The sequence below is a fragment of the Gnatocerus cornutus genome, chromosome 9 (genome assembly GCF_029298725.1).
Source record: "Gnatocerus cornutus isolate USDA-ARS CGAHR chromosome 9, icGnaCorn1.1, whole genome shotgun sequence".
Taxonomy (NCBI): Eukaryota; Metazoa; Arthropoda; class Insecta; order Coleoptera; family Tenebrionidae; genus Gnatocerus; species Gnatocerus cornutus.
In genome coordinates, this window is record NC_142241.1 from 8,928,535 (window position 1) to 8,953,622 (window position 25,088).

At 33.1% G+C, this 25,088-nt stretch overlaps 3 protein-coding genes and 1 long non-coding RNA gene across 6 annotated transcripts in view; 2 read left to right on the plus strand and 2 right to left on the minus strand.

The window, feature by feature from the left end:
- The window catches only part of LOC148168612 (metabotropic glutamate receptor 2-like), a 144,316-nt gene that overhangs the window by 112,341 nt on the left and 6,887 nt on the right, over positions 1 to 25,088 (minus strand). The window lies entirely within an intron of this gene.
- The window catches only part of LOC148168615 (nose resistant to fluoxetine protein 6-like), a 28,525-nt gene continuing 13,998 nt past the window's right edge, over positions 10,562 to 25,088 (plus strand). Inside the window, exon 1 of the mRNA XM_088046797.1 lies at positions 10,562 to 10,698. The gene's annotated coding sequence lies outside the window, so the exon portion shown is untranslated. The remainder of the gene's footprint in view (positions 10,699 to 25,088) is intronic.
- LOC148168616 (uncharacterized) lies at positions 23,116 to 23,996 on the plus strand. 3 transcript variants are annotated; one of them, XR_015770816.1, is made up of 4 exons: positions 23,117 to 23,271; positions 23,331 to 23,430; positions 23,479 to 23,679; positions 23,833 to 23,996. It is a non-coding gene; the product is annotated as an uncharacterized LOC148168616 (long non-coding RNA). The 3 variants fall into 3 exon arrangements; XR_015770815.1 differs by having other exon boundaries at positions 23,116 to 23,271; positions 23,310 to 23,679; XR_015770814.1 differs by having other exon boundaries at positions 23,331 to 23,679.
- Positions 23,270 to 24,699, minus strand: LOC148168617 (uncharacterized). Its single transcript, XM_088046430.1, has 2 exons — positions 23,998 to 24,699; positions 23,270 to 23,938 (listed from the first exon to the last, which is right to left on the minus strand). The coding sequence occupies exons 1-2, from the start codon at positions 24,412 to 24,414 to the stop codon at positions 23,291 to 23,293; spliced, it is 1,065 nt and encodes a 354-aa protein (XP_087902556.1). The 5' UTR covers positions 24,415 to 24,699; the 3' UTR covers positions 23,270 to 23,290.

Consider the following 25,088-nt stretch of genomic DNA (forward strand, 5'->3'; position numbering starts at 1 on the left):
CATCTTTTTAACGTCGGTATAAGTAATTATTGTGCCTCCTCCACGACATCTTAACATTCTTTCATTAATTTAAGTCGTTGAGTTGCGGGTTAGGAGTGCGTTATTTTCCACCACGTTCCCGGAGTCTAGTAATGCTCCATCAATATGCAAACGGTGGGAAAATTGTCAACGTGGCTTCCAACTAAGTTGTGGATTGGTCGGACGGCTATTTAAATTTACCACCTGAAAGGGGTGCTTGTTTTGGTCGATGGCGAACATGCCTAGCCCACGCGAAAAATTGCTACATGAGCACAAATGGATGTCTGCTTTTGACTTGAAAATAATTCTACGTAATGACTAATAAACACTGCAAACGCCTGTCAGCAGTAGTTTCGTCGCTAATGATTTTAACGTTTATTAACATTGATTAATTTTGATGAGATTGTGTACATGCATAATATGCATTTATTTGAATTCTAGATCCATTATGCAAAATTTGTGGAAATTTTAATTAATATCATTATAATATAGAGAGATAATCATTTCAGAATTACGTGCAATGATTACATCAATTTCTTGTATTTATCCTTACGATCTCCCTGTATATTCATATACTTGAGATGTAGTCTTTAGAATAGTCATGGCATTACCACGCCTGGCAACTCCATAAATTCAATACTACTGCAAGCTGTTGCTTTTGCTAGCATTTTTATTTCTCCACAGAAAAAGTGCCTCTCGAAAGCAGAGCACTTTAATAATTTAATAATACAAGTCTGTCGTTTCGTTCGAACCAAATATAATTTCACTCATTTCGTTCCTTCGAATATTTTTATTAAAACTGACAAAAGAAAATTTCTCCCGCTGCTCAAAGTAAACAGTATAATAAAAGAAATCATTTGATTGCACCCTGCTGAGTTTTACTTGTTGCCTAACTGTCGCTTTTATATTAAACGCTCTGATATAGTTCGGCCAAGTTGGTCTGAGCCGCCATAAAAGCATAAAAATTTGCGGGTTACCGCAACGGGACAGCTTCAAAAGATTCTCAAGTGCACATAATGAGGGTTTATTTGCTCAAGTTTGCACCCTGCGATAAGAACAGCATCCCTAAACAGGCCAGATGTCTCGTCATAAATGACAAAATACCGCAAATTGTCCGATTGCGGTTGCCGTCTAATTTTTATGATTTTATGGTGGTTCAGACCAACTTGGCTGAACTATATTCATACTCAATATAGGTCACCCCGAGACCTCTTTATTAATAGAAAAAACTCGTTCGCACTGTGAATTGATAATTCTATTCTTTATTAAGTGGAGAGCGTGATCACTTTAATGAATGTCTGGTTCTCTATCATCTAACTCAATTCAATTGCTGTTAGGAGATTACTTAATTATATAATGAAAGGGTGGAACGAACTGTAGAACTGGTGAATGTAGATTGAAACTCGTTTAACAAAATTTTGGTTCTAAGATCCCAGTTCGCAGATTTTACATTTGAATTATAAGTGTATAATTGCAGTTTGCGGTTTTAATGTTTCCGGTTTCGTGTAAGCTTTATTGCGCTTTTTTGTTGTCGTACGGTAATTAACATGGGAAAATAATTACTTCTGCGCGGTAATTAGTTAGTACAATTTATTTTGCTATGTGGGTTTTGGCATTAATTGCTTTGGTTTTAAAGTTTTTAAAGCACGAGGGAATTCTTCTAACTGCATGAACATGTCCAAAAACAGTTATTTAATAACACTATTTAACAAATTTAAAAAAACATTTGTACTAGAGAAATTATTGTAAAATAAAAAAAAAATGCTGCATCAGGTCCTGGATTCAGAGATATTCTTGAAAAATGAGATTTAAGATTTTACTGTAGGCAACATTCTTTATTTTCTTCCATTTTTTTTTGAAAATTATCAAACTTGTGAAATCAACTTTTTAATGATGTATAAAACTTGTCGCTAGAGTTACTACTTTGATAATATTTTAGAAAAACTGATCTGAAATTGATACAATTGACATTTATGCAGTGATGAGAACTATCAAAATAAAACCAACTATTCTAAACGTCACGTTTGACTGTCTAGACGTTTACAAGTAATTTAGATCACAAGGCCGAAAAACCGAAAAATGCTTTTTTGGAAGTCTGAGTGAAATTGCGAAGACGAGGCGGAGCCGAGTTGTAGCAACACGAAAACTCAGTTTCGGACGTGTAATCCACACTATTTAAAAAAAAAAACAATTCTTCTGATCTAGTGACTTTTACTCTTTGGTGGCTTGCCTAGTAACTATTTTAAAAATACAACATTCTAACCTCTTTTAAAATAGTAATTTTTCGGCCGTCGTCCTTTTTTAATGTTTTTGGCGATATGTAAATAAACCTGAAAACGGCGTTTGTTTTATTGTTTAACGGTTGGCATCGCACTATTAGTATGTTGGAAATAAAAACATTCTTACCTCTTTTAAAAAACTTCAGCCAAGAATAAAGTTCTATTATTTAAAGTTCTATTATTTTATTAATTTATTTCAGCAAACTCCTTGTTAATTGATGAGAGTGCGATACCAACCGGTAAACAAAAAAATATCTAGTTTCTTTTTTGGAAGCCTACTCGCTAAACACTGTTTTCCGGCCTATTTATACAGGATGTTTTTGAAATGCATATATTAAATGAGTGGTAATTCCTTGTCACAAATTTAGTCCATTATTAGAAAAAAGTTTTAGCAAAAGTCTTTTTGTTTTAGAAATAAAATTGCACAAAAATTTCAATAAATTTTCTTGTGCGCCACTGATTTAGAAGTGAACCACAATATAAGAATCTATCAGTATGGACAACTCATGTCGGCCCCTTTGAAGTTGACTCGCAGCTTTTTATGACCTTCAACGGCGTTGGCGGTTCTTCTCGCTACTGTTTGTAGATGTCGCTACTGTTGGATGCGATAGTAAATTAGTTAATTATAATTAAAAGCAGTGTTTTTCTGTGCCCCAATAACCTTATGAAAACAAACAAGTCGAATATGACTTTTCCAACAGTAACATGGCACAATTCAAAACAAAGTTTTGCGCCAAGCAAATTATTGGTTTTCTGAACACTAGAGGCCACCACCTTTGTTTAATCGTGGACTTAAATTTATTGCTTGGAAAAATATCGCCTACGTGAGTTTTCGGATACCTACACAATAAGTTACTTCTCTAGTGTCTTTTTATTTAAAACGACGTGTTTGGATTTATTCTGAAATTAAAACAGCTGGCGCCACCGCTTAGAGAATCCTTGAAGGACCGCCAATACTCGCCCAAACGTCAAAAAAATCGGTATATGCAAAATCCTTTAGTTGTCCATACTGATAAATCCTTATATTGTGAGTGAACAAAAAATCGAATTGCTGGTTGCTTAGAAAACAAGTCATTCCAGGTGCGATTTTGCCAGTGGTGAAGAAAGTACGTGGATTGGGATTAATTTGGGGTCAGTTTTTGATTTAAAAACTGGTTTCTCATACTTCATGTTTCTTCGAAAATAGCGCAGAACTGTTTTGTACATGTATTTTAAAAACACCTGTATATCTCGAAAAATGTTAAAAAAGGACGGCGGCCCAAAAAGATAATTTTCTTGTCGCAAATGAGTATCACATAAAAACTGCTAGAACCGCAGAAAAAAACTTATTTTCCAAATGTTTCTGAGCCCTCTGACATGATGGAACAAAACTGGCTTCAGAATCAGTAAATTCTACTTTAGAAGTGACTTTCCACTGCTCCAGTACAAATTTCATCTAAAATTTGTTGAATAGGGACCGGCAATAATGCATTTTCTCTTGATAAACATCAAAGCATTCAGTGACATTGTTTGTCATTACAACAAATAAAACGCAATTATACATCTCGGAAGCGCTTACAAACGTCATGTTTAATAACTGCACCCAAAGTTATAAATGAAATAACTGCATGAAACTTCCCCAATTGAGAATTATTATGTAAATTTTTAGTTTAGATTTCATTAATCATTACACAGCAAAGATTGTTCAAACTTGATGCATTTCAGTCAGATTTCGTGTAACAACTTCCAGTCTAATTTTACTAAACATAATATGAGCGTTTCAGATCTAATCCAATTTAGTTTAATTTGTCTCAGTTTACACCTTTGCCATTTGCAATTTAAATAACGTCAGTGGTAATTTAGATTAGGTGACTGTATTTTGGCATGTCAGTTCAGTTTTAGATTTCACGTCAATTTCGATTTGGAGTTGCATTACTGGCCAGGATATTTGTACTTCAAAACATTAATTAAAATTTACAGGGCTTGAGTTCCGAGTTCGTACATTTCTTTCGAGTTTAAACTCTTTCTCTTCTTGGAATTCGCAGTGGAGAGATTCTCAGAAGGGTGGATTTGTTCGAAGATATAAAGGACGTTTCTGAATGGAAATTTATACTTTTTGGATTACAGTAGAGACTATTTTACTGTAGTCAGAGCTGGAATTAATTTAAATTTTCACAGTTAAAATATCACAGTGCCATTATTTAGGTACAACTACTTTAACGCCTTAACGTGGTGTACCTTTGGTTTAGTTTAATTAAATTAGTTAAATTGTTTCGTTATGACTAAATCCGTTCGGATTTAGCCTAATTTAATGGATAAAGACGCAACGCAATAAGATCTTACAGGACTGATTGAAATTAGTGCATCCGACCATTAAATTAATTGGTTATGGTAGTTGTGATGCATTGCAGTCGCAGATGCAACAAATTTTACCACGTGCTTTACTTCTGCGTGCTCAGATAAACAATTTATAAAATTTTTCCGCTCGCTTTTTCTCCTTCCGCATTCTCATTTTTCATAGAAGAAACTCGCAAGAACAAATCAAGCGATTCTTTCTGTTACTAAGTAGAAAGTCGCACACCGTGAATGCCAACACCGACAGCAAAAAATTTTTATCCTCTTTTTACACGTCCACGATAATTTTTCATTTGGATCACCGCTGCCATAATCAGCAAACGCTTCATTTACTTGCGTCATATCTCATGATATTAAAAAATAATCTTTGTTTTATGTAAATTAGGTGCTTTTATTCTCGTGCGATTTTACGTGATAAGACGCACATAGAACAAAAGATATTCCAGGGCAAGTAGCTACTTTGTATGCAAGATTTATGCGCGAAGAAAATTGACAATAAGTAATTTACTTTAGAATCCGACTCAATGTTTAAGTAAAGTTGTTTGTTAACTCGGTCTTAAAGTTTGTACTGCAGATGCTTGAATGGTGAGGCTGTTTAAACTTGCAATGTGAGCAGTTCTTGCGGGAAATTGTCTTTGTTGGAATATCTTAATCCTGAATTTGATTGACTCCTTTATATGGCTCTAAAATCCGAATGAAAGAAAGTTCAATATTCGCCCTTTAGTGATCATTAAAAATTGATACATGTAAGGCATAAAAGTCCCCCTAACTTCTTGTGTAGTACACGTTTCGCAGAACTTTCTTCAAGTTCGAGTAATTACATTTTTCGATACATTTACTCAAAAACAAGCGTTGCGAACATTCTCTGCACGATTTACAAGAGCCGACAAGTTTCGAAAATTCGTCTTTCCACTTTTATTTATTTCTTTGGAAAAACTAGGTCAAATAAGCTTGTAAAGCGAAAGTTTTCATAAGATCCCACACTATTATTCTAAAGAATGTAAAAAGGAGGTAAGCCGCAAATCCTTTGGGGTTGAACATGAGTTTAATTAATTAGTAAAAGTTTGAAAGTCAAACAAGAAGAGCCGAATTTAAAACTTCAAAAATTCCAATATCTACTTGTCTAAGTCTTATTAATTAATGTGTTAATATTCTCTAGGGTCTATGTTTAAAACGACTTCGGCATCTTGGAATGCAATCGATGAATTATGTGAAATATCGACTAGCAAAAAGCGTTTTCTAAAATAATAACGCTGCGATCGTGATTAATGACAGGTTTTCAAATAGTGTCTGCACAATTACGATTCATTGAGGAACATTCTTGGTGAGTAATGAATACCATCCCATCCATCATGTCTAGTGAGACTAGCTCGACATTTAGAGATAATCCGTGAGAAAATGGTATGAAGAAGTATGTCACCGTGTACTATGAACTAACCACATTACAGAACCTCTGAAAAAATTAACGAAGTTTAGTTTTTGTTCACACTTTTTTTAAATTAGCGCGAGATAAGTGATGAAAAAATTACGCTGCATTTCTTGAATAGAAAAGCTGCTTTTTCCCCCATTTCATCTCTGCAAAAATTACACTTTTCTTTCTCATCAGACACAGTAATCCTCCTTTTCACTCCACCTAATGACAACCATCTAAAAACGGCAAAAGCTGAATTTCAATGAAAAAAACTCGAGCACTATCGATTTCGTTTTCCAAATGATTAATCGTTTTCAAATCTGGCGAATATGTAGCAAAGTCGCCACAAATCACCATTAATCCTTTGCACAAGTGAAGTGATAAATTAAATTATACTAAACGAACGACGAATTCTTGTCCGCACGAGATAAAACCCGGAAAGTGAAGACCCTTTATCTCTCTTTTGGGAGTAATTATTATCAGGCGGATTGGAAAAGTTTGTCCTAAAGATTTAGTGCTGCAGGTCCAACCTGCAGAAAATGTAAACAATGTGTGTTGGTTTACCGGAATAAAAACAATCCGCAATTATTTTCGCAAATTGTTTGGCAAACAGAGGTAAAACTTAATCGGTTCTGCAATAGCTTCTGCATTGCAGGCAGTTTTCCGTTTAACGAAATTGAATTGCTGGCCACCGACACTAAAATCTAAATTCTAAGGAATAAAAATAAATTATGCAATTTGTTGTAAAATAAATCCGTTTCTTTGTAGAGTTGAAAATTAAACTCTTAGAAACTTATCGATCGGTAATACACTTTTGACGTGTAATAGAAACATCAAATCAGAGCAAAGTTCGTAGAAGTTTTCAAGATATAATGAATTTAAACTTGAAGCAAAGTTTTATTAAATAACTCTTCTATATTTTAAGTTATTTTATTAATTCACTGTGTCACTACGAGTATAATTCAATTTAAGCAGAACTGGTTTGGAAGTCGAGCTTCCAATCTGATAAAAGCCATCAATATTTATAATTTTAAGTGCGTAACATAATCCTTGTCATAACTCCCCGCAAATGTCACTCATAAATTCCAATCAGTATATAATTTATAGGTAGAAACTCTGCGATTATTAATAAATGGTCGCCTGCAAATAATGGCACACCCAAGTTTTGCACGCTTTTGCAATCAGTTTGGCGAATGGGCTTTTGGTCCCACGTTGCCAAGCTTTCAATGAGTTAATAATTTTCTCAATTGAAGGCCTGTTGCTTTGACAACAATTTTATTTAGAGTAATATCAGAACTAACTCCACTTTTTGTTTCACAATGGTAGACAGAGCAGGCAAATTGAAGTCGGTTCAACAAATGGCTGAATAAACCAAACTCTCATTAGAATAGATAGGCTCATAGATGTTTTGTGTTTACAGCAATTTGTGGAATGATTGCAAAAGCATTGAAACATTAACGTTTGGGTAATTTTCTCGAATTGCGTACAATTAGTTTTGTTTATTTGAAGTGAGGTAAATGCTGTGAAGTGTTGTGTTTGTATCAAGTTATAAATAGTGCCATATTTCAAATCAGTTAGTGGAGTTGTCGGTTTAATTACGCTAGCCAACAAATTTTGATTAAAAATGTCTGTTTTGCTCCATTAGGTTCGGGTACAGAGATATTTTTGAAAGTTAATTTTTAGGTTTTACTGTTAAAATATTTTCAGTATTTTTTAGTTTTTCTTGAGAACTTTGCAGTATTATAGAATTGCTCCACAATGTTTTAGATTGCTAATTTAATAAGCTTTTCAACGACATACAAAACTAGTCGCTAGAGTTTGTAGTTTGCATAATATTTTTGGACAACTTAGCTCGTGTCAAAAAAATTTTCGTTTTCAATAATTTTTACATGCAATTTTGCATATAACACAAAAAATATTACATCGATGTTGATTACTAGTAAATCATTAAAACGATTGAAGTTTCGCTTTTTAGACACACTAATAAATGAATTGCTCTCTCCTATCGTTTAGAAGTTACGGGACAAAAAAACAGAAAAGTTTAAAAAACTAAATTATTTTGTATTTTTTATCAGTTTATCAGCTTATCAATCGTAATTTCTAAGCACATATTTAATTTTAAAAAGACTTTAATGCTAACGCTGACCAGAATACAACATTTTAGAAAATGATGTTGAGTTCCTAGTTTGCTAAACGACCAACAAAATTAGAGAATGGAAATTTTTGGAAATAATTATTGTTCTAAATAATTATTACACACAAATATTTGCCATCTGTTGGAAATTTAGCACAAAATAGACTTTTTTAATTTAATTACCTTTTGAGTGATGTATTATTAAGTTTTATGATTATCCTAGTAATTATTGAAAACTAAAAAAACAAATATCTCTGAGTCCTGACCTGATGTAAAATCTACTGCTATATATCAGCAATGACTTTCCACTGCTTTAGTAAATGCTATTTCTTTATTAAGGATATTGCGTATCATAAAATAGCAGTTCCTTAAGCCTAGCGTGCCATTTTTTGCGCCAAGCAATTTTACTTTCAAACTAGTTCCATTAAAAACCGCCTCTTTCATTTCCCCAGATTAAACACTGTTTAATTTCAACAGAGGCAACGTATAAATAGTTTACAGTCTTATTTATTAAAAGACGCTTGTGCAGAGTCACGACACGTCTGTTAAAAGCTGATTTAAATAGTATACCCAGCAAGCGCTTGTAATGCATTATCAAGCTCTATTTGCATTTATCCTTTAATTAAAGTCGCTCATTTCTCTCAACTTCCGATAACAAAGCCGGCTCACTCCAATCATTTATGCTCATATTTGTCGCTTTTTTCCAGAACTCAGTCACGCTTCCGGTCATCCGGAAACGAATGCAAATTCGCAACCCGACAAAAGCGTTCTTGTGCTAAGCTACATTTTTACGAGCGAGAGCTTCACCATGTGGACAATATTTTAAGATAACGACGAACTTATTGGGTGGCCGGAAGTTCTATTCAGTTGCTACGTTGACTTTCTTCAAGTAAATTAAAAATTGATTTTTTGCCCCCTTATAAATTACCAAATAGGTGTTTTGACTTTCGATACGAAACAAATCGGATATTATTAGCTAAAGCGCTTGTGTCGGTGAAAACAACATAAAAACACAATTCGGGGGAGTTCACATTTTGCTCGAGGCCTTTTTACGTGATATCATCACTTAAACGATGTCGCTCCTCTCTATTAAATGCCGAAAGGGCGCCCTCGAACGTTCATACATAAAAATAAGGCGCGATTTGCGTTACCACAATCCGCTACATTGTGTGTTTTCCGGTTATTTCTGGCGGTTTTTGGACTTCTGTTTTTACATTTATGTTTGGATAAAGCTGCATATTACGGTTTCTATGACGTTGTAAAAATTGTAACAATGGGACTGAAGGAAACGACAGGATATTAACAAAGCTTACGCCTTCTTTGAGGAAGCGGAGGGCGGCCTGCATTATATTGGGTTTATTTGTGGGGAAGAAGCGCCCGGAAAAATAAGTTTGTAGTTTCTAAAGTTTCTCTTATTAATACAAAAACACAATTTAGATTTGGTTTAGATTTATTTATTTTCACACTGTTCGAATTGACTGACTGAAACGCTAACCCGGCGCATTCACCATTTTTCAATTATTCAGTAATTTATTGTGAACTGCAAATTACAATCCGCGATTGGTAATGTTGCAATGTTTAATTACAGCCACATTTCTTGTCCTGTGTACCAATTTTCCCATCTATTCGAACCGTCTTTATTGATTCTCCCACCCTTTGTCAACCCTCCTAGTAATGCTGTGGTCTCTTTGACCAAGGTATAATATTAGATTGTATTAACAAGAGCAATTTGCAGGTGCTGATGTTTTATGTTTGCAAGTTTGCAGTTTGTGGTCCTTTTGTAACTCATTTCCTGATTAGACGTCAACGCTTATTGAACTGTTCAATATGTGTCTTCAGTTCTGTCAGTATTTAACCAAATTAATTTAACGATTTTTTCAGATAATTTGCGCGGTGTTGACAGCACAAACGATAAATTTGGATTTTTTTATTTCTGGGTTAATCTGTGAACAGTAACACCCAGCAAATGTTTTAACGGAACGCAAATCATGTCACTGAGTTTCCTGATATTTATCATGCAACTTCCTGCGAATGTCCAGTGTTGTTTAAATTTCTACATAGTTTTGATTAAAATGGGAACAAACTCACTGCAATACATGTAAATAAAATAATATGTTGAAGAGGACGGCAATAAAATAACGCTACAAGCTTTACGAAACCAATAGGATATTTGGTTTCAAAGATGGCACTACCGCTTTGCGTTTCCAAAATTTCCGTAATTGTGGTTTTAGTGTCATTTATGTAGATAAACGAAGTAGCACTGGCTAGTGACACTGTTTATTTATGTACTTTTATGAACAATATTTTGCCGTTGGCATAAAATTATACTTTGTAATTCTCATGGTTCAAGGTCACTTTTATTGCCGGCTTTTAAATTGTAATTTTTAGTGTTCCTTGTTTTTTACGTCTGAAGTGAGTTTTACACTCGCATTAGTTTTAACCTCTAACCAAATTTTCATGGTTATACTCAGTTTACTGATAAGTCCAACCAATTTACAAAATATTCTGTGTGATTCTCTCAGGTGAGTTTGTTGTATTTGCTTCAAACTGCGATTTATCTAAATATTCACAATTTGGTCTTGTCCCCAATAACTAAAACTTTAATTTCTATGCAATCTAGTCAGATAATACTTAATTTATAAACAACAAACAAAGGCGCACCTGTCTAGACAGTCTGAGAAGATTATTGAATAATCATGCCTGAATTAAACGTGGATTCTGCGAATTCCCCTTAGCTTGCTCTAAAATTAAACAACTGAATCCACCGGTGCGAAAATCTGGTCATAATTAAAACCGCCAGCAGAGTGTCAAATTCAAATCAAAATCGCAAGCGTTGTAAAAATTCTTAACTCTTAAGAATATGTTCACATTCAACTTGAAGCTCTATGATTTCCAACAAGAGCTCTCCTCGAGTAATCACAGAGTCTTTCTTTAATTTGACACTGATTTGGAACGTTGTGCACGTGGGATTGCACAAAAGTACATCAAAGAGATGTATTCTTTTGAATTCCAGTTCCGATTCTAGGAACAAACCTAATGTATGTGATAAACTCTGAATATGAATGTTTTCATTTCCGACATTATCTTAGTTGCTACTTGAAAATACGAGGATGAGTTTTGCATTTTAATATTTCAGGATAATGTTCTCAGAATTGTAATTTAAATAAAAACGTTGAGCGTCTTAGGAACTAAAATTATAGCAGTCTAAAGTTTGTCTTGTGAAATGTTTGAAACAGATTTATAGTGTTGTACGACTTAGACGCGAGCTGCGAATTTAATTTGAGAAATTGTTATGTTATAAGAAAGGCATGAAAATTGTAGTGCAAAAATAGAAAGTTGAGTTTCTCAGGTTAAAACCGAGGCAGATGTGGGGTGAGGGTTCACAGTACTACCACGACAGCAGGATTATAAACCACATATGAAAATTACCTGAAACGAGGATTACCTTTCAGAAAAATTTGTTTTTTATGAATCAAATAAAAAATTGTCGTAATATCTAAAAGACTTTTTGGCATAAAATTACGAATAATTTCGGCCCTGAAAAACATTCAGCGAACACAACTCCAGTTGGAATTTAAGATCCCAGTTTACTGTATCTATGGTATTATTATTTATGTAGCTATTGTACAGGATAATGTTTATTAATGTATGTATTCTCCGAGAAGCTTAAAAGCCCAACGGATATTAGCAAAACAATACTCAAGATACATGCAATATTTTAGGCTAATCAATAAAGCAATAAAAACTTAATGGATTTAAAATGAAAATTTGTTGGATTGAAACAATCGGACATGTTAATGCATTAATTTTTTACAATTAGTTATAAAACGTTAATTATTTACGTGACTGTCCATTAATTTAGTAACGTCACCTTCGCCTCATTTTCATAAAATATATTCTTACTTTTAAATTTGTTCACTTGCTGATAAATCTTAACCTTTACAGTCTTTCTGACGTTACATTGTTGCTCGTTGCCCTATCATACAAATTTAAATACCTACGTGTAGTTAGTTTTATCACTAAACTTTCTTTATCGCTTACATGCTTTTAAAACCTTTTTATGACTTTCTGTCACTTAGGACCTGCTATAAACACACAAGTGAGGTCTAATAAAAAAGACATAACTTTTTTGTTTACTTTAAATTTTAATAGAATGATGGGTCAATTTTAAAATATCACCAGGACGTCAATTATTATTACCCTGTATATTGTTTTGTCCAAATTGTTTTTTTTTTAAAGTGATTTGGTCCAAAACGAATTGCTATAAATTTTCGGCGTAATCAAGAAATACCGATCAAATTTAAAGAAGTAAATTAAAAAAATGTAAAGCGGCTTTTGAATTTTTTTTTAAAAACAAGAGAATTTCTAATATCAAAACAATAATTCTTTCTTTTTGGTTTTAAAAGACTCAATAAGTTTCATAGTTGAGGAAGTCCTAATGCTGAAAGATGATCTGAAACGTTTAAAAGAGAACCAAAAATCTGAAAATGTAATAAGTAGTAGGTATACCAAAAACAAAAAATTAAAAAATGCGTTAATTTTAGAATATCTCGCGGCGCATCCACCATTATTTATATCTTTTGCTAAACAAACTATTTTAACTTCTGGCATCAAAAGTACAATCTAATGGAAATCAATACTTGAAAAAAAATTCTTGGAACTAGCTAGCGAGTTGAATATTTATTAACTAGTTGCAAGAGAGCAGTTTTTATCTTGCTGGCAAGTTTCGTGAAGAGCAACAAAAGTAAGAATAATTTGATGTAAGTTAATGTGTTCTAGTTAACGTGACTTTTAAAGGAGTTTAAAAGGTTCTGAAGAATGTAGGAAATAAAGAGGATCAATCAAAATGTGGATAATTTTGAAGCAACTGAAAAAAAATTGGTATTTTTATTTCAAATTCTTCATTATTTTAGTTAGAATTATTTAATATGCTGAACAAAACCGGCCAATTTGGTTAAATTAAGTAGACCACTTTCCTCTGATTAGATATTTTGTTAAAACGAATATTAGCGGAACCGGAAGTTTCCATTAGTGTATTAGGTCTTGACTTCCGCCTAGATTATAAAGCAGCGACTACTACACAAAAAAGTCTCTTCAATTTGAATCTCTATTAAATTCTCTCATTAGTTTAAGAGATAATAAATGCAGATTTAGACAGAAAGAACCCGATTCAAGGCGTGAAGTCTTATTACATCAGATTTTCTCTAGCTCTGAAAAAGTGACACATTTTTCTCCGAATCCGAAGACAATATCTCTTTATTTCAAACCTAAACGTGCCAAGTTTATACAACGTCTTCGACATGAAACCCTCATTCTACTGAAAGGTTTCGCTATGGTCTCAATAATGTAAACATCGAGCCGGGGGCTGTGGTTTCAATAATGAATAAAAAATTCAAAAGGGGTTGCAGCGAAATTTGATATTTGTCTGAAATATTCCGCTATGATAAGAATTCGTATTCAAACTATATTTTAACGCCGCTTACTTAAAGGAGCATGAAAATCGAATAAAAGATTTCTGTGGCAGCAGAAATATGCTTAACTGCGCCGTCGGGTACATTTGGACTGCCTAAATTGGTGCCGTCTTCATGGAGAACATTATCCAAGGAAAAAGAGACTCTGTAAAGTAATTTTCTTGATGGCAGTGTTGTCTCAAAGGCCGAATTATTTCAGGTTATCTAAATAAATGTTGGAAATTTACTATTGCACTAATGTGAGGTGCTCCGTTGCGCATTTCAAAATTAGGGGAAAATGTAGACTTTTGTTTCTCATGACTCGCACAATCAATTAAGGTTTATCCCACCGGATCATAATTAAGCCCTTAATCTCCTTCCAGACGTAATCTGCGATTTTCCAATTAACACTACCGTCATTTCAACCCAGTATCACAGAAACGTGTCCTTGAATTGCTGTCATTAAGTGAACGTCTAGATAATATAGGCAGACGTGTTTTCCATAGAAATGTTATTATTAACTCTCGTGAGATTATCTCATTTCAACATTTATTTTATTCTGACTCACTAAACTCATTATTGATCTACAACATTCATACTGTGTGGTATCGTCCGTGAATATCTCACATTAAACGGGAACAACGGCACTACATGAATTTTGATGAACATTTGATATTTATGAAAGACTTTTATCTGGCTAAAATTAATCAGAGCTAAACCTGCCGGCGGGCAAATTCTGCTGTTTTTTTTTTTAGTTTGGTCCATTATTGCACACCTAATTCTGTTAGAATAATTGGTTTGCATATTGGTTATAATCGCTTTCGAACAGCGTCTGTGTAATCCCGCGTTCCAATTATCACAATTAACAGTTGCATCGAAAATTATCAGCGCTTATAATTCAGCTTAGGTGTACTTATTGTGTACATCCGTCGGGAATACGAGGTTTTAAACAGCAAACCACAACAGCTTTCGCGTTTATTTACCGTACTACTTTGATGTTGAAAGCCGGTTGCAAGTATCAACAAAATTCTGCCTTCGCAAGCACCGCAAGATAATCATTAAGCTCATGATGAATATGTAATACCAAAAAGACTCAGATTATCCTGTCATGATTTATAAATGACTTGTATTTGTATCAGCCTCGTTGCTAAAACTTAATGGATGTCTGTATTCAATTAAAACTAATTGACATCGTTTAAAAGTCGCTACAACTTAATAAAATCTAATCCAGTTATAACAGTTGTTGCGGAACAAAATCGGGATTATTTTAACGAATCAAGACAGGAAATGTGGCGATTATTATTGATGCACAACCTAATTATCTTGAATGGAAGACTTAATAACTTATGTATAATTTCTAACACCTAGATGTGCAACGTCGTTAATGCACTAATGCATAGAATTAATTATTTATTTCAGGTAAGACGAGTTGAACGTAAGCTTCTATTTTTCTTCTTTTCTACAAAAATTAACTCGGAATTACGAAATAGCTACTTAATAAACTGAAATAATAACACATTTTATCTCCGCACACAACCTTCTGAAAAATGCATGTCCGTCATGTTTTCCTCTCGTTACAAAATGAAGGCGAAAAGCCACACTCCAACATTAATCTTTGCTATATTGACATTTTGTTACTGAAGACAAACGATCAACACAGCTTGCACCAATCTATCCACATTACACCATTTTCTAGTTATTACCGTTTTAGCCATTTTATATTTAATGACTTGCAAATCGGTTCACCATAATAATACGATTCGATCAAAGCAGCTATTTCGATTGTCAATTCAATAAATTAATTTATATTTTAAAATGTTGGCATGCAATATGATCGGTAATCCAATGGAGGTATTTAAACAATTTTGTGATAAAATCAACTGGTATGTACACACAATCAAAATATTTTGAAAATGACAAACACGGAATGTAATAAGGGATTGTGTAAACTATTCACCACAAAATATAAACACATAGTCGTGTTATTATTGTACAAATATGTTTGTAGAATTCTCATAGTTTGAATGACTGTAAAAAAAAATAAAAATTCGCTTTTAGAATTGCTCCCGGCGCATCCACCATTATTTATATTTTGCTAAACAAACCGTTTTCAACTTCTGCCTCGTTCTAGCTACAAACTAATAAAAGTCAATACTGTTAAAATGTAAATTGACTGTTTTTTACAACTTTTTTCTTGAGACTAGTTACCAAGTTGAATATTTATAAACTAGTTCCAAGAGACCGGTTTTTATATCACGCGCAAGTTTCCTGAAAAACAGAAAAAGTAAGAATAACTTTACGTAAATTAATGAACTGTGTTTCTAGTTAACGTCTCTTTTAAACTTTATATCAGAAAATCTAATTTTAAAGAAATAAAAAATCAATATCAAAATAAGGATGCAGCTAGTTAGTGGCAAATTGGATACAAATTAATTCCCAAAGCACTTTACGGCTAGTAACTTGTTGATATATTCTCTTTCATTTATTTTTGTCTGTTTCTTTTTCTTTCACTCCCTTATTTCCCAACTCCCAGAATCACTTCTTTTCGGGTGAATTTTCTACTTTTCGTTCTTCGCGCTCTCTCCTTTTTAGACCAAACAAAAGTGGTCAACAGAACACAATTTATATAGAAATCCCCTCGTTGTCAGGTTTCCTGGAGTAGTGCAAACCATTTCATCTGTTGCAGCTCAAGTTGCATTAACTCTCTAATGAAACACGAGCGATAAGTTGATTCACACGGAAAAAACCTTTGAAACTGCTGTACAGCAGAAATAGCCCGAAAAAGTGAATATTTTAATTTAATTAAGCTACTCTGCTTAAAGTTAATAAATTCGCAGTTACAAAAATTTCGTTATTTCTCCACCTGAATTGTGGAACGACCAGAAAATAATAATTGTTTACACCCCCGCTTGTTATTTTTTTCCCTCCGGACTAACAAGCGCGAAACACAGATAACATAACTCTCTCTGATTTAATTTTTTCCTTTGTCGAGTACATCCTAATTTGGTCTTCATTAATATCAAACTAATTAAAGGGAATTTTAGCTGAAAATATTTTTCTCCAGTGCTGACAAGGATACAATAAAAGAAAACTTATCCAAACTTTGTTCGGAATGCGATTTGGTAAACTACAAAGGCGAGTTTACTAAACTTGGCGGATTTAATAAATCTGTAATAATCTCCTTGTTTCACGATGTTATTTATGGTTTCCCTTTTTCTGCGCGTCTTGTGAAGAAGCGCTTTATTGCTCGGTTCTCGAACGAAATGTGATAATTTTTTGGGTCGTAAATAAAATTTAATTACGGAATTTATTTGTTTCGTGTTTATGATGGAAATAATATGTTGTTCTGAAGCATTGTGATGAGAAGTTATCCTGTTCCTCCGTTTTTTAACTGCTCCTATCTAACAAGAGAATCTGAATTTCATGAGTATTGCAGTATTTGGTAAAGAAGCTTATCTCAACTGGTTGTATTCTTGAGAAACATCTCAATGAAACAACTTCAAAGCATTTAAGATGAACATTTGCTCTGGAAATTCTCTTCCTAAGCCTGTTTCCTGTGTTAACGGTAATACAGTCTTGAGCTGAACCAAATATCAGATTACATAATTAATTCATTAGAATGATGTCCGTTTATTTTTACTTTAAGTTCAGATTTAGACACGATAGCAAGTGCAAGTTGTTGCGAGACTTCCATTAAGTGAATTCAACTAAAATCGATTTCTAATTTAATTTTTAGAAACTGTCGCCGTAATTCTATTTGCGTGTAAGAACCACTTACTTGCCCATTGGGACATCCTGCTTTGCTAAAAACTAAGTAATTGATGGGAAAGGAATTGGAGTAACATGCTATTGAATTTCACTAAGAAATTAATTGGAGCGAATTTAATTCAAAATTAGACTCTACAGTTGCAGAAGTTTCTGATAGTTGCAGGAAGAGTAATAACTATTTTATTTGAAGCGACAAAATTGTAAGAAATCTTTGATAATTCCGACAATTAGCGAGATTGAAATCCTGTCCAATTTTCCATTTGAATAAACTCCCAAATAAAAAATTAGCCTTTGAAAAACTCAAAGCCCCTTTCGAGAGGCCCGTAAAAGCGATAAAAATTCGGAACATGAAAGGATTACGGCTTAAAATGTTTTACAATAAATGTGTCGAGTCAAAAGGTTTTACTTAAGCTTTGAAAGAGGTCACCACAGTTACACAAAAGTAGTACGCTATAAATTTCGTCGGTGAGACAAATCCATTTATCTCAATGCTAAATTTATTGGCGAGTTAACAAATGGGACGTCGTTCATTTTTGTTGTAAAGTCTAGTTGGTCACACGAAGTTTAACTAAAAGATTTATGTATGATTTGTGATTTGTTTTTGAATCCTGAGCACGTTGGAAACTTGTAAATTCAGTTGTGTTGCTTTGAAATATGATAAATGGCATGTGTAATTTTGAGTGTGCCATTATCGAGTTCGTGGTCGAGGAAGCTTACGTGCTGCTGTTTCCCATAACATAATTGCAAGAACACCGCAGTAACTAAGTTTCCGGGAGTTTCGCTCCAGCAACAGGTATAGACATCGCCTGTGAGAACTTTGTAGTAGAAGCGCTGTCGAATTTCTTTCATTGTCAACATATTGATTTTACCTCATTTATTATCCACGCTAATTGAAGGCGAGAGGTCCTGAAAAATACCGTAAAATTCTCAATTTGCACACCTTATAAAAATAAATAGTTGGAAGTTATCTCGTAGCAAAAAATTCAAATCTAAGCCGAGCTCTATAAATGCTCTTGTATTACATTGAATTTAATGTCTCTCTGCTTATCTGATTTTTTTATATGCTTTATTCTGGTTTATTGTGCTGTAAAATCCTGGATCTACAATGTTGTAACTTTAGCTTCTGTGTTCAGAGCTTTTAAAGGCTAAACGGTTCAGTTAGTGATAAAAAATCTCATTATGATCTGAAATTTATTTAAAAATGTTAGTAGCTGGTCGAAACTGTTATTTAGATAGAGCGCATGCAGTTACAATTTATGGCGTGATATCTACATAACTAAATTAATTAAAACACATAATATATCTATTACACAGGGACATATTATATTCGTATTTATTGAACGTATCATATAAATTGCAATATGAGTACATAATTCCAAGTTTCATCCAATTTCAACCAAACTTTGGTACCTTCGAGAACGAAATGCTTTATAAATTTCCGGGAAATAAGTTTAGTCAGAATGATTTACTTTGTAATATACGGAGTGTTAAAATTTCGCATTTTTCACAGACAGACTAAAAAAAAGTCTAAATTTAAATAAATAAAAAGAATTAGACTTTTAGAAAATTGAAATTTGTCATTTGATCACTATTTTAAAATAAAAAAGGTCAAGTAATACTAATCGCTTATTTATTTATTAAAATCATATTTTTTTGACGATTTTATCCTACCAATACATTTTCTATAATTATTTTGTAAAAATTTCCAGAATTTATTTTATTAGTCTGTGCATGCAAAAAATGAGAAATTTCAACATTCCGTATATTCTAAAGCAAACATTATTTTGTTTTACAATATAGCAAAAGTTTGTATATGAAAATTTAAATACTTTAGAAATCAGAGTTGATAGCAATATTTTGTTTAGCAAACAGAGGGTTAATAATATGCGAGTCTGTGTGAACTTCAAACAGATAATCTTGTAGTTCTACATTTACGACTAGAAAAACTCAAATATACATTAGTCCCAAAGCAATTTAGTGTTCAAACATAATAAGACCTGTTTTATTTGAATAACCGTCGTACTTAAGATATATAAAATCGTTAATTTGTCAACATAAACTGAAAATCTAATGAAGTTGGCGTCACCCATAAAGCTACGATTTTCATGATCTACCCGTTGAAAACCGTAAAATTGTTCCTCGGCATTAACTCACCGTTATAATCCAGAATGAAGGGTTACTACTCATAAACCACTCTAAAAGGTTTTCAGCGTTGACAAATATAAAATATAATCTCGTAGATATTTAGTTCCGAACAATAAAGCGTGCAGATGTATATTAGATTTTCACATGAAAATTTTAAGTTATTTTATGATGAACACAAAATGTAGTTTGTTGTTGACACTTGAATAAAGTGCAGTTCCTGGTTCTGGAGTTCTTAAAGCCTATTAAACGGCTCATAGCCGTAGATTTAATTAATGAAAGCGGAATATCCTGCAAGTTCCATTTATTATAAGGGTTTATAAAACGATGAATTATTCATGGTGCAACCGAAGTCAATCAATTTTTATAAAGAGTGCAATTACAGCAAAATGGTGTTAATTAATGGAAGACAACACAAAGCTCTGACGTACAAAATGAGCTTTTAATCATTTTATTTTAACAAGATATAATGATGAAAAATGCAAACCTCGTCTCTAAAATATTTACGGATTTTCTCATTTCCGACGTTATCTGTTTATTGCAAACTTGCTATCGACCAAGTTTGCAATAACCGTTTCCTACGTTCACGATTAGGATCATCTGAAAGCGCGTCCATTTTCTAGTGAAAGCTCTAAAATTTATCTCAGGGTTCAAGTAATGTAGACTTTGGAGGAAACAGCAAAGTAATCAGGAACGGTCATCACAAATTATCAGTTAATTCCGAGTTGCCGTTTAATTTGTCGGCTATTTATTTTGTGATGTGTGGATGTGTCTTTATGGCGAAAGTTCCAATGAAGATAAATTTACTTTAATGTACTGAAACTGCGACAAGGTTTTGGTTTAAGATTTCAATTTTCTTTATGTGTAAAGTGCTGCAAGAATCCGTCAAAATCTCCCATTCAATCAGGATTTAAACTAATCGATGAAGTAAATAACACACTTCTTATCTTTCAAAACTTTAAAGGTACTTCAACCGTGACTTACCATCTTTTAACTGTTTAGAGAGCGGAAAAAATGGTCTGTTAGCGCAACAACGCAAAATATTTTAATCAAATTAGAGGCGAAGTACAGAAGTACAATTAATTATAGGCCGAACGAAATCCAACGCATTTTCAAGAATTTAAATTAACGATCGTTATTTCGCAAATAACATCAAAGTTACGTTCGTAATAAATTTTTCAGCTTCGATTCAATTACGGAATATCTACAAAATACGAAAATGTTTTTGTTTTATATCCAAAATAATTCTGACCCCTGTCTTTGTTTTATTCATCTAATCCGATTCTGATATTTGTGGTCGGAGGATCCCCACAAAATATTTTTACGCGACTATAAAATGACATTAGAGTCCGTAAAACGAGCAGAAACGGCCGTAAAAAACATTTCTAGATTATTTTAGCAATAAAAAGACGAAGCTAGACGTGCTGGTTGCATCGTTTAAGTAACATTCAGAGCGGCACAATTTATTCTTTTCAAAGAAACAATACTTATGTTAACAATCTGAATCAAAACAAATATATCCAAGTTTAATGAGAGTTTTGAAGTTGTTCCAAATTGTGTCACTCCAAAAGTGGATCAGAGTTCTCCACCTTAAGTGGGAGTTTCTTCAAGTTAATTGCTCTAACGATGTGCCTCAGATTGTTTACAGTCCGCTTACTTTGAATAAATGGTTTCTACGTACTAATAACTAATTGCTGCACTCATTTCTAACTAAACCAGTGAACAACTGTTACAGTTAAAAAAACAGAACTTAATTAACAAACGTTGAGTTTGTAACGTTAATTTCCAATTAGAAATTTTGTCTTTCTCCGTCTTGTAAATAATTTGCTTTTTCTCCAGGGAAAACTCGTCTAATTAATCCTTCAATTTCGCTAAGTAGGGAAATAATTCATGTCCTGTAACAAGGTTAGTGCTCTTTCTTATTAAGTCGAGCGACCGCAACAACGATCCAAACTTCAAAACTTGACTCAAACTGAATTAACAAATTATCTAGTTAGGACCAGCCGACACTTGATCTCGAAAAAGATCATCTTGAAATTCACTGAGATTTTGGAGGTGTGTGAGTAATTGCCTCGTTGGGAAATATCTTGTGTACGGAAATGTACCTCAACTATAAGAAGTATTTGAGTTTCCACACACGTGCCACCACCGGATTTGTATCATCACGTATACGTGCCACACAGATAAAAGATGCTATTCAAATGTCACCTTCTCACGATCTTTTTTTAAAAGAGTTATATCATTTTACTGTAAGATGACAAATATAATAGAAACTAAGGCAGGATGCGGCTCTGAATATATCCCTATGTATATTTATTCACAAATTTTATCTTTAAAACGACGTCTAGCAAAGTGTATGCAAATTGTATATCCAACAAAATCTGTAGAGAGTTTAAACCTTTACATTTTCGCATCTCTTAAACCGTTTGCTGTTCCAGCTTTTCCTGATTCCTTTTATTATTTATAAGTACGTGAAAGAACATATTTTCTTAAAATTCTGCAGATTAAGCTGGAGAAAATATTGCACAGTAGTAGCCAGTCCGGCAAAGTTCACTCATAAATGGTTTTTTGGGTAAACGCTCCAAAAATAGCTGTTTTACGAACTCATTTAAGTCCTTAAAATGAGTTTTTTTTCACTTAATCTCAAAAATTATAGTGGTTCAACATTACAATTCTACAACAATATGAACAAATTATTTGTTTTGTAAGTGAATCTAACACAATTTTCTACGCGTTTTCGGTATTTTTGATGCAAAACATTTCATAATCATTATAAATTTTCTTTAAAATGTAAAGGGAGTTTTTACCATAAAAACAGATTGTTGTAACAATACTTTAAAGGACCTTTAATTACAGTGCCCTAAAGCGTTGGTTAAAAAACTGATTCTTAAATCCGAAATAATGAACAATAAGTTTGAATATGTTTGAAAGCTTTCACTAAAATATTGTTTGTAACATGTATCTAAAAAGTTTTTACGGACTTATTTAGTATTCAAGCAATAAGGATTATTCCGCAAAAACTGTATTTTATATACTTGCTTCTAAAATAATCATTTTTAAACGGTTTCTGTATTCTGGTTCTAGTATTTACTTATTCCTTCATCCGACACTCGGCATTTATTTAGTTGAATAATAATAATTATTATTATTTTGATTGTTGAATTAAAAGGTGATTTTTCACTGCTAGCTTGAGAACATATCATAATGCTCGTCTGCTTTCGAACTGTGAAATTAAATTTTTCTCTAACAAATAGATAAAAAGTGTATTTTGGATTGTCTATCTTAAGATGTTTAATGGGTATGGAAACAAACGCATAAAACATCAAAAATTAAAGTGTTTTTTTCACTCATAGATCAGGAACAACGATTTCGCGCATAGCAACCATCACCGGTAACTAAGGCTTTCGAGCACTAGTGCGGGAACATGCACGCAAAAATTTTGCCATAGAAGCCATATAGAAAATATCGGTTACTACAAATTTAAAGAAACACGCATTGGGATCCTCTTCCATTAATATTTATTTAAATAAGTTAACAAATTACAAGAAAATTAATATTTTTTGAGAAAAAGTTCATCAGCGCCATCTATTAGCAACTTAATCATTGTTGCTCTTTTGTAAAAACATAACCTCAAAATAACATTAACAAGTTTTATGATTTTAACGATTAATAAAATTAAGCTTTTGTGAAACGTTTTATTTTACAAATACTCAAGTAATCGATGTTGGTCATCAAGTAAGTATACTCAGTACTTTTAATTTTTATTATTATAGATGTTTATGTTGAATGTGCAGTTGCTGCACGAAGCAAACGACACACCAGAAACTCCAGCAGTGTTTTCAGTTCTCACGGCGTTACTAATATTGTACGAATTGTTGGAATTGGATCTTACAGGTTCCGTGTCTGTCAAAGTGTCTGCTACTTCTATTTTATTTTTTAAAGAATCTTGGATATATCCCTCCGCTACTGCGGAAGATTTCCAACCACCATGTCTTTTAACGGCTAGAAAGTCAAGCCCCTTGTTTGCTAATAAAGTAGCACTGCTCCTACGAAAACAATGGCCAGTATATTGATGAGGGTTTGGAAGTTCAAGATATTTGGCGATCAATGATGGAATTTTCCCAATGGTGTTTATACCAATAGGTAAATTTATACATTTTCCTGCACGATAAGTTAGAAATAGTCTCCTGTTGTCAGTCACAACTTGTAGTCTTAATTTCACAAATTGCTTTATTATTTCGACCCATTCCCTTTTGGTTATGGCAAATTCCCGTTTAACCTTAGTTTTTGTTTCAGGAATAGAAACCAAAATTATGTCATCTTTAAAGATAACATCACCAATCATCATCTTACAAATTTCTTCTCGGCGGCAGGCTCCAGAAATTCCCATAATCAAAATCGTCTAAAATATAAATGTTAAATTTTTGAATGTAAATTTCTAAATAAAGACAAACCACTCACTTTCATCAAAAAATATTCTTTGTTAGGGGCCTCTGTCAAAAATTTTGTAATATGTTCTCCTTCAAGTATTTGTGACTTTTTTGGAATGTGTTGTTCCGTTTTCCTTTTAAGAAGGGCAAGCAATTTTGGATATTTCGAGATATCTATATTCTTCTTAATATTCAAGCAAGATCGTATCATGCTATAAATTGGCCACAATGTTTTTTTAGTAGAACCTATTTCTTCAAAATAGGCCACCAAGACGTTTTCAGAGTAATTTTTGATCTTTTTATCTTCGCACCATTTGACAAACTGAGAAAACGTACTCTCATATCTGGGGCGTGATTTTGTCGGCAATAAATTGTTTATTGCAGCAGTTGCCGCACTTTTCACTTCGGGTGGTGTACACTCGAATTCAAACTCTTCTTCCGAAGACATGGTACAAATCAATACAAATCTTTATTTTTGAACTTTTTGCTTGACAGAATTGACAACTGTCAACTGGAAACTTCAGCGACTTGATTTTTTATACCAATAAATGCGAACTATATATGATGGCGAAAATTTGTTACAAACTTCGTGCAAAAAATGTTATACAAGAGACGTGCGGGAATAATTTTGCCTGATTCGTGCGACATTCCTTCACTCGTGCGCGGGGCGCACTCGTGTTGAAAGAGTCGCACTTATCTGCAAAAATTGTATTCCCGCACTAATCATGTAAAATACTATTATAAGTGTTATGTCAGAAATAAACCAAATTAAATATACGGAGTGATAAAACAAAGGCGCCCATGCTATAGTCTGTCCAACGAATAAATAGATGACAGTTTTCTAACCAAATCTGCGCGATAAAAACTAGTACCAACAACCGCCAAATTTAAAATAGTTGTCTTGATACTAATTTTAAAATTCATTATTTTTACTAAATTTACTGCTATAAAATGGTTCCTATTACTTGATTATAGAAAGGGAATCAACAAACTGACTAATTCGGTGTTTTGTCATTAATTTGCTAACGTAGGAAAACCTCAAAAACCCTCATTTTTTACACACTTTAAAGCTGTGTGCCAGGTAAGTCCTTTTCTACCAGGAAATTGAGAGGCACACAAAAC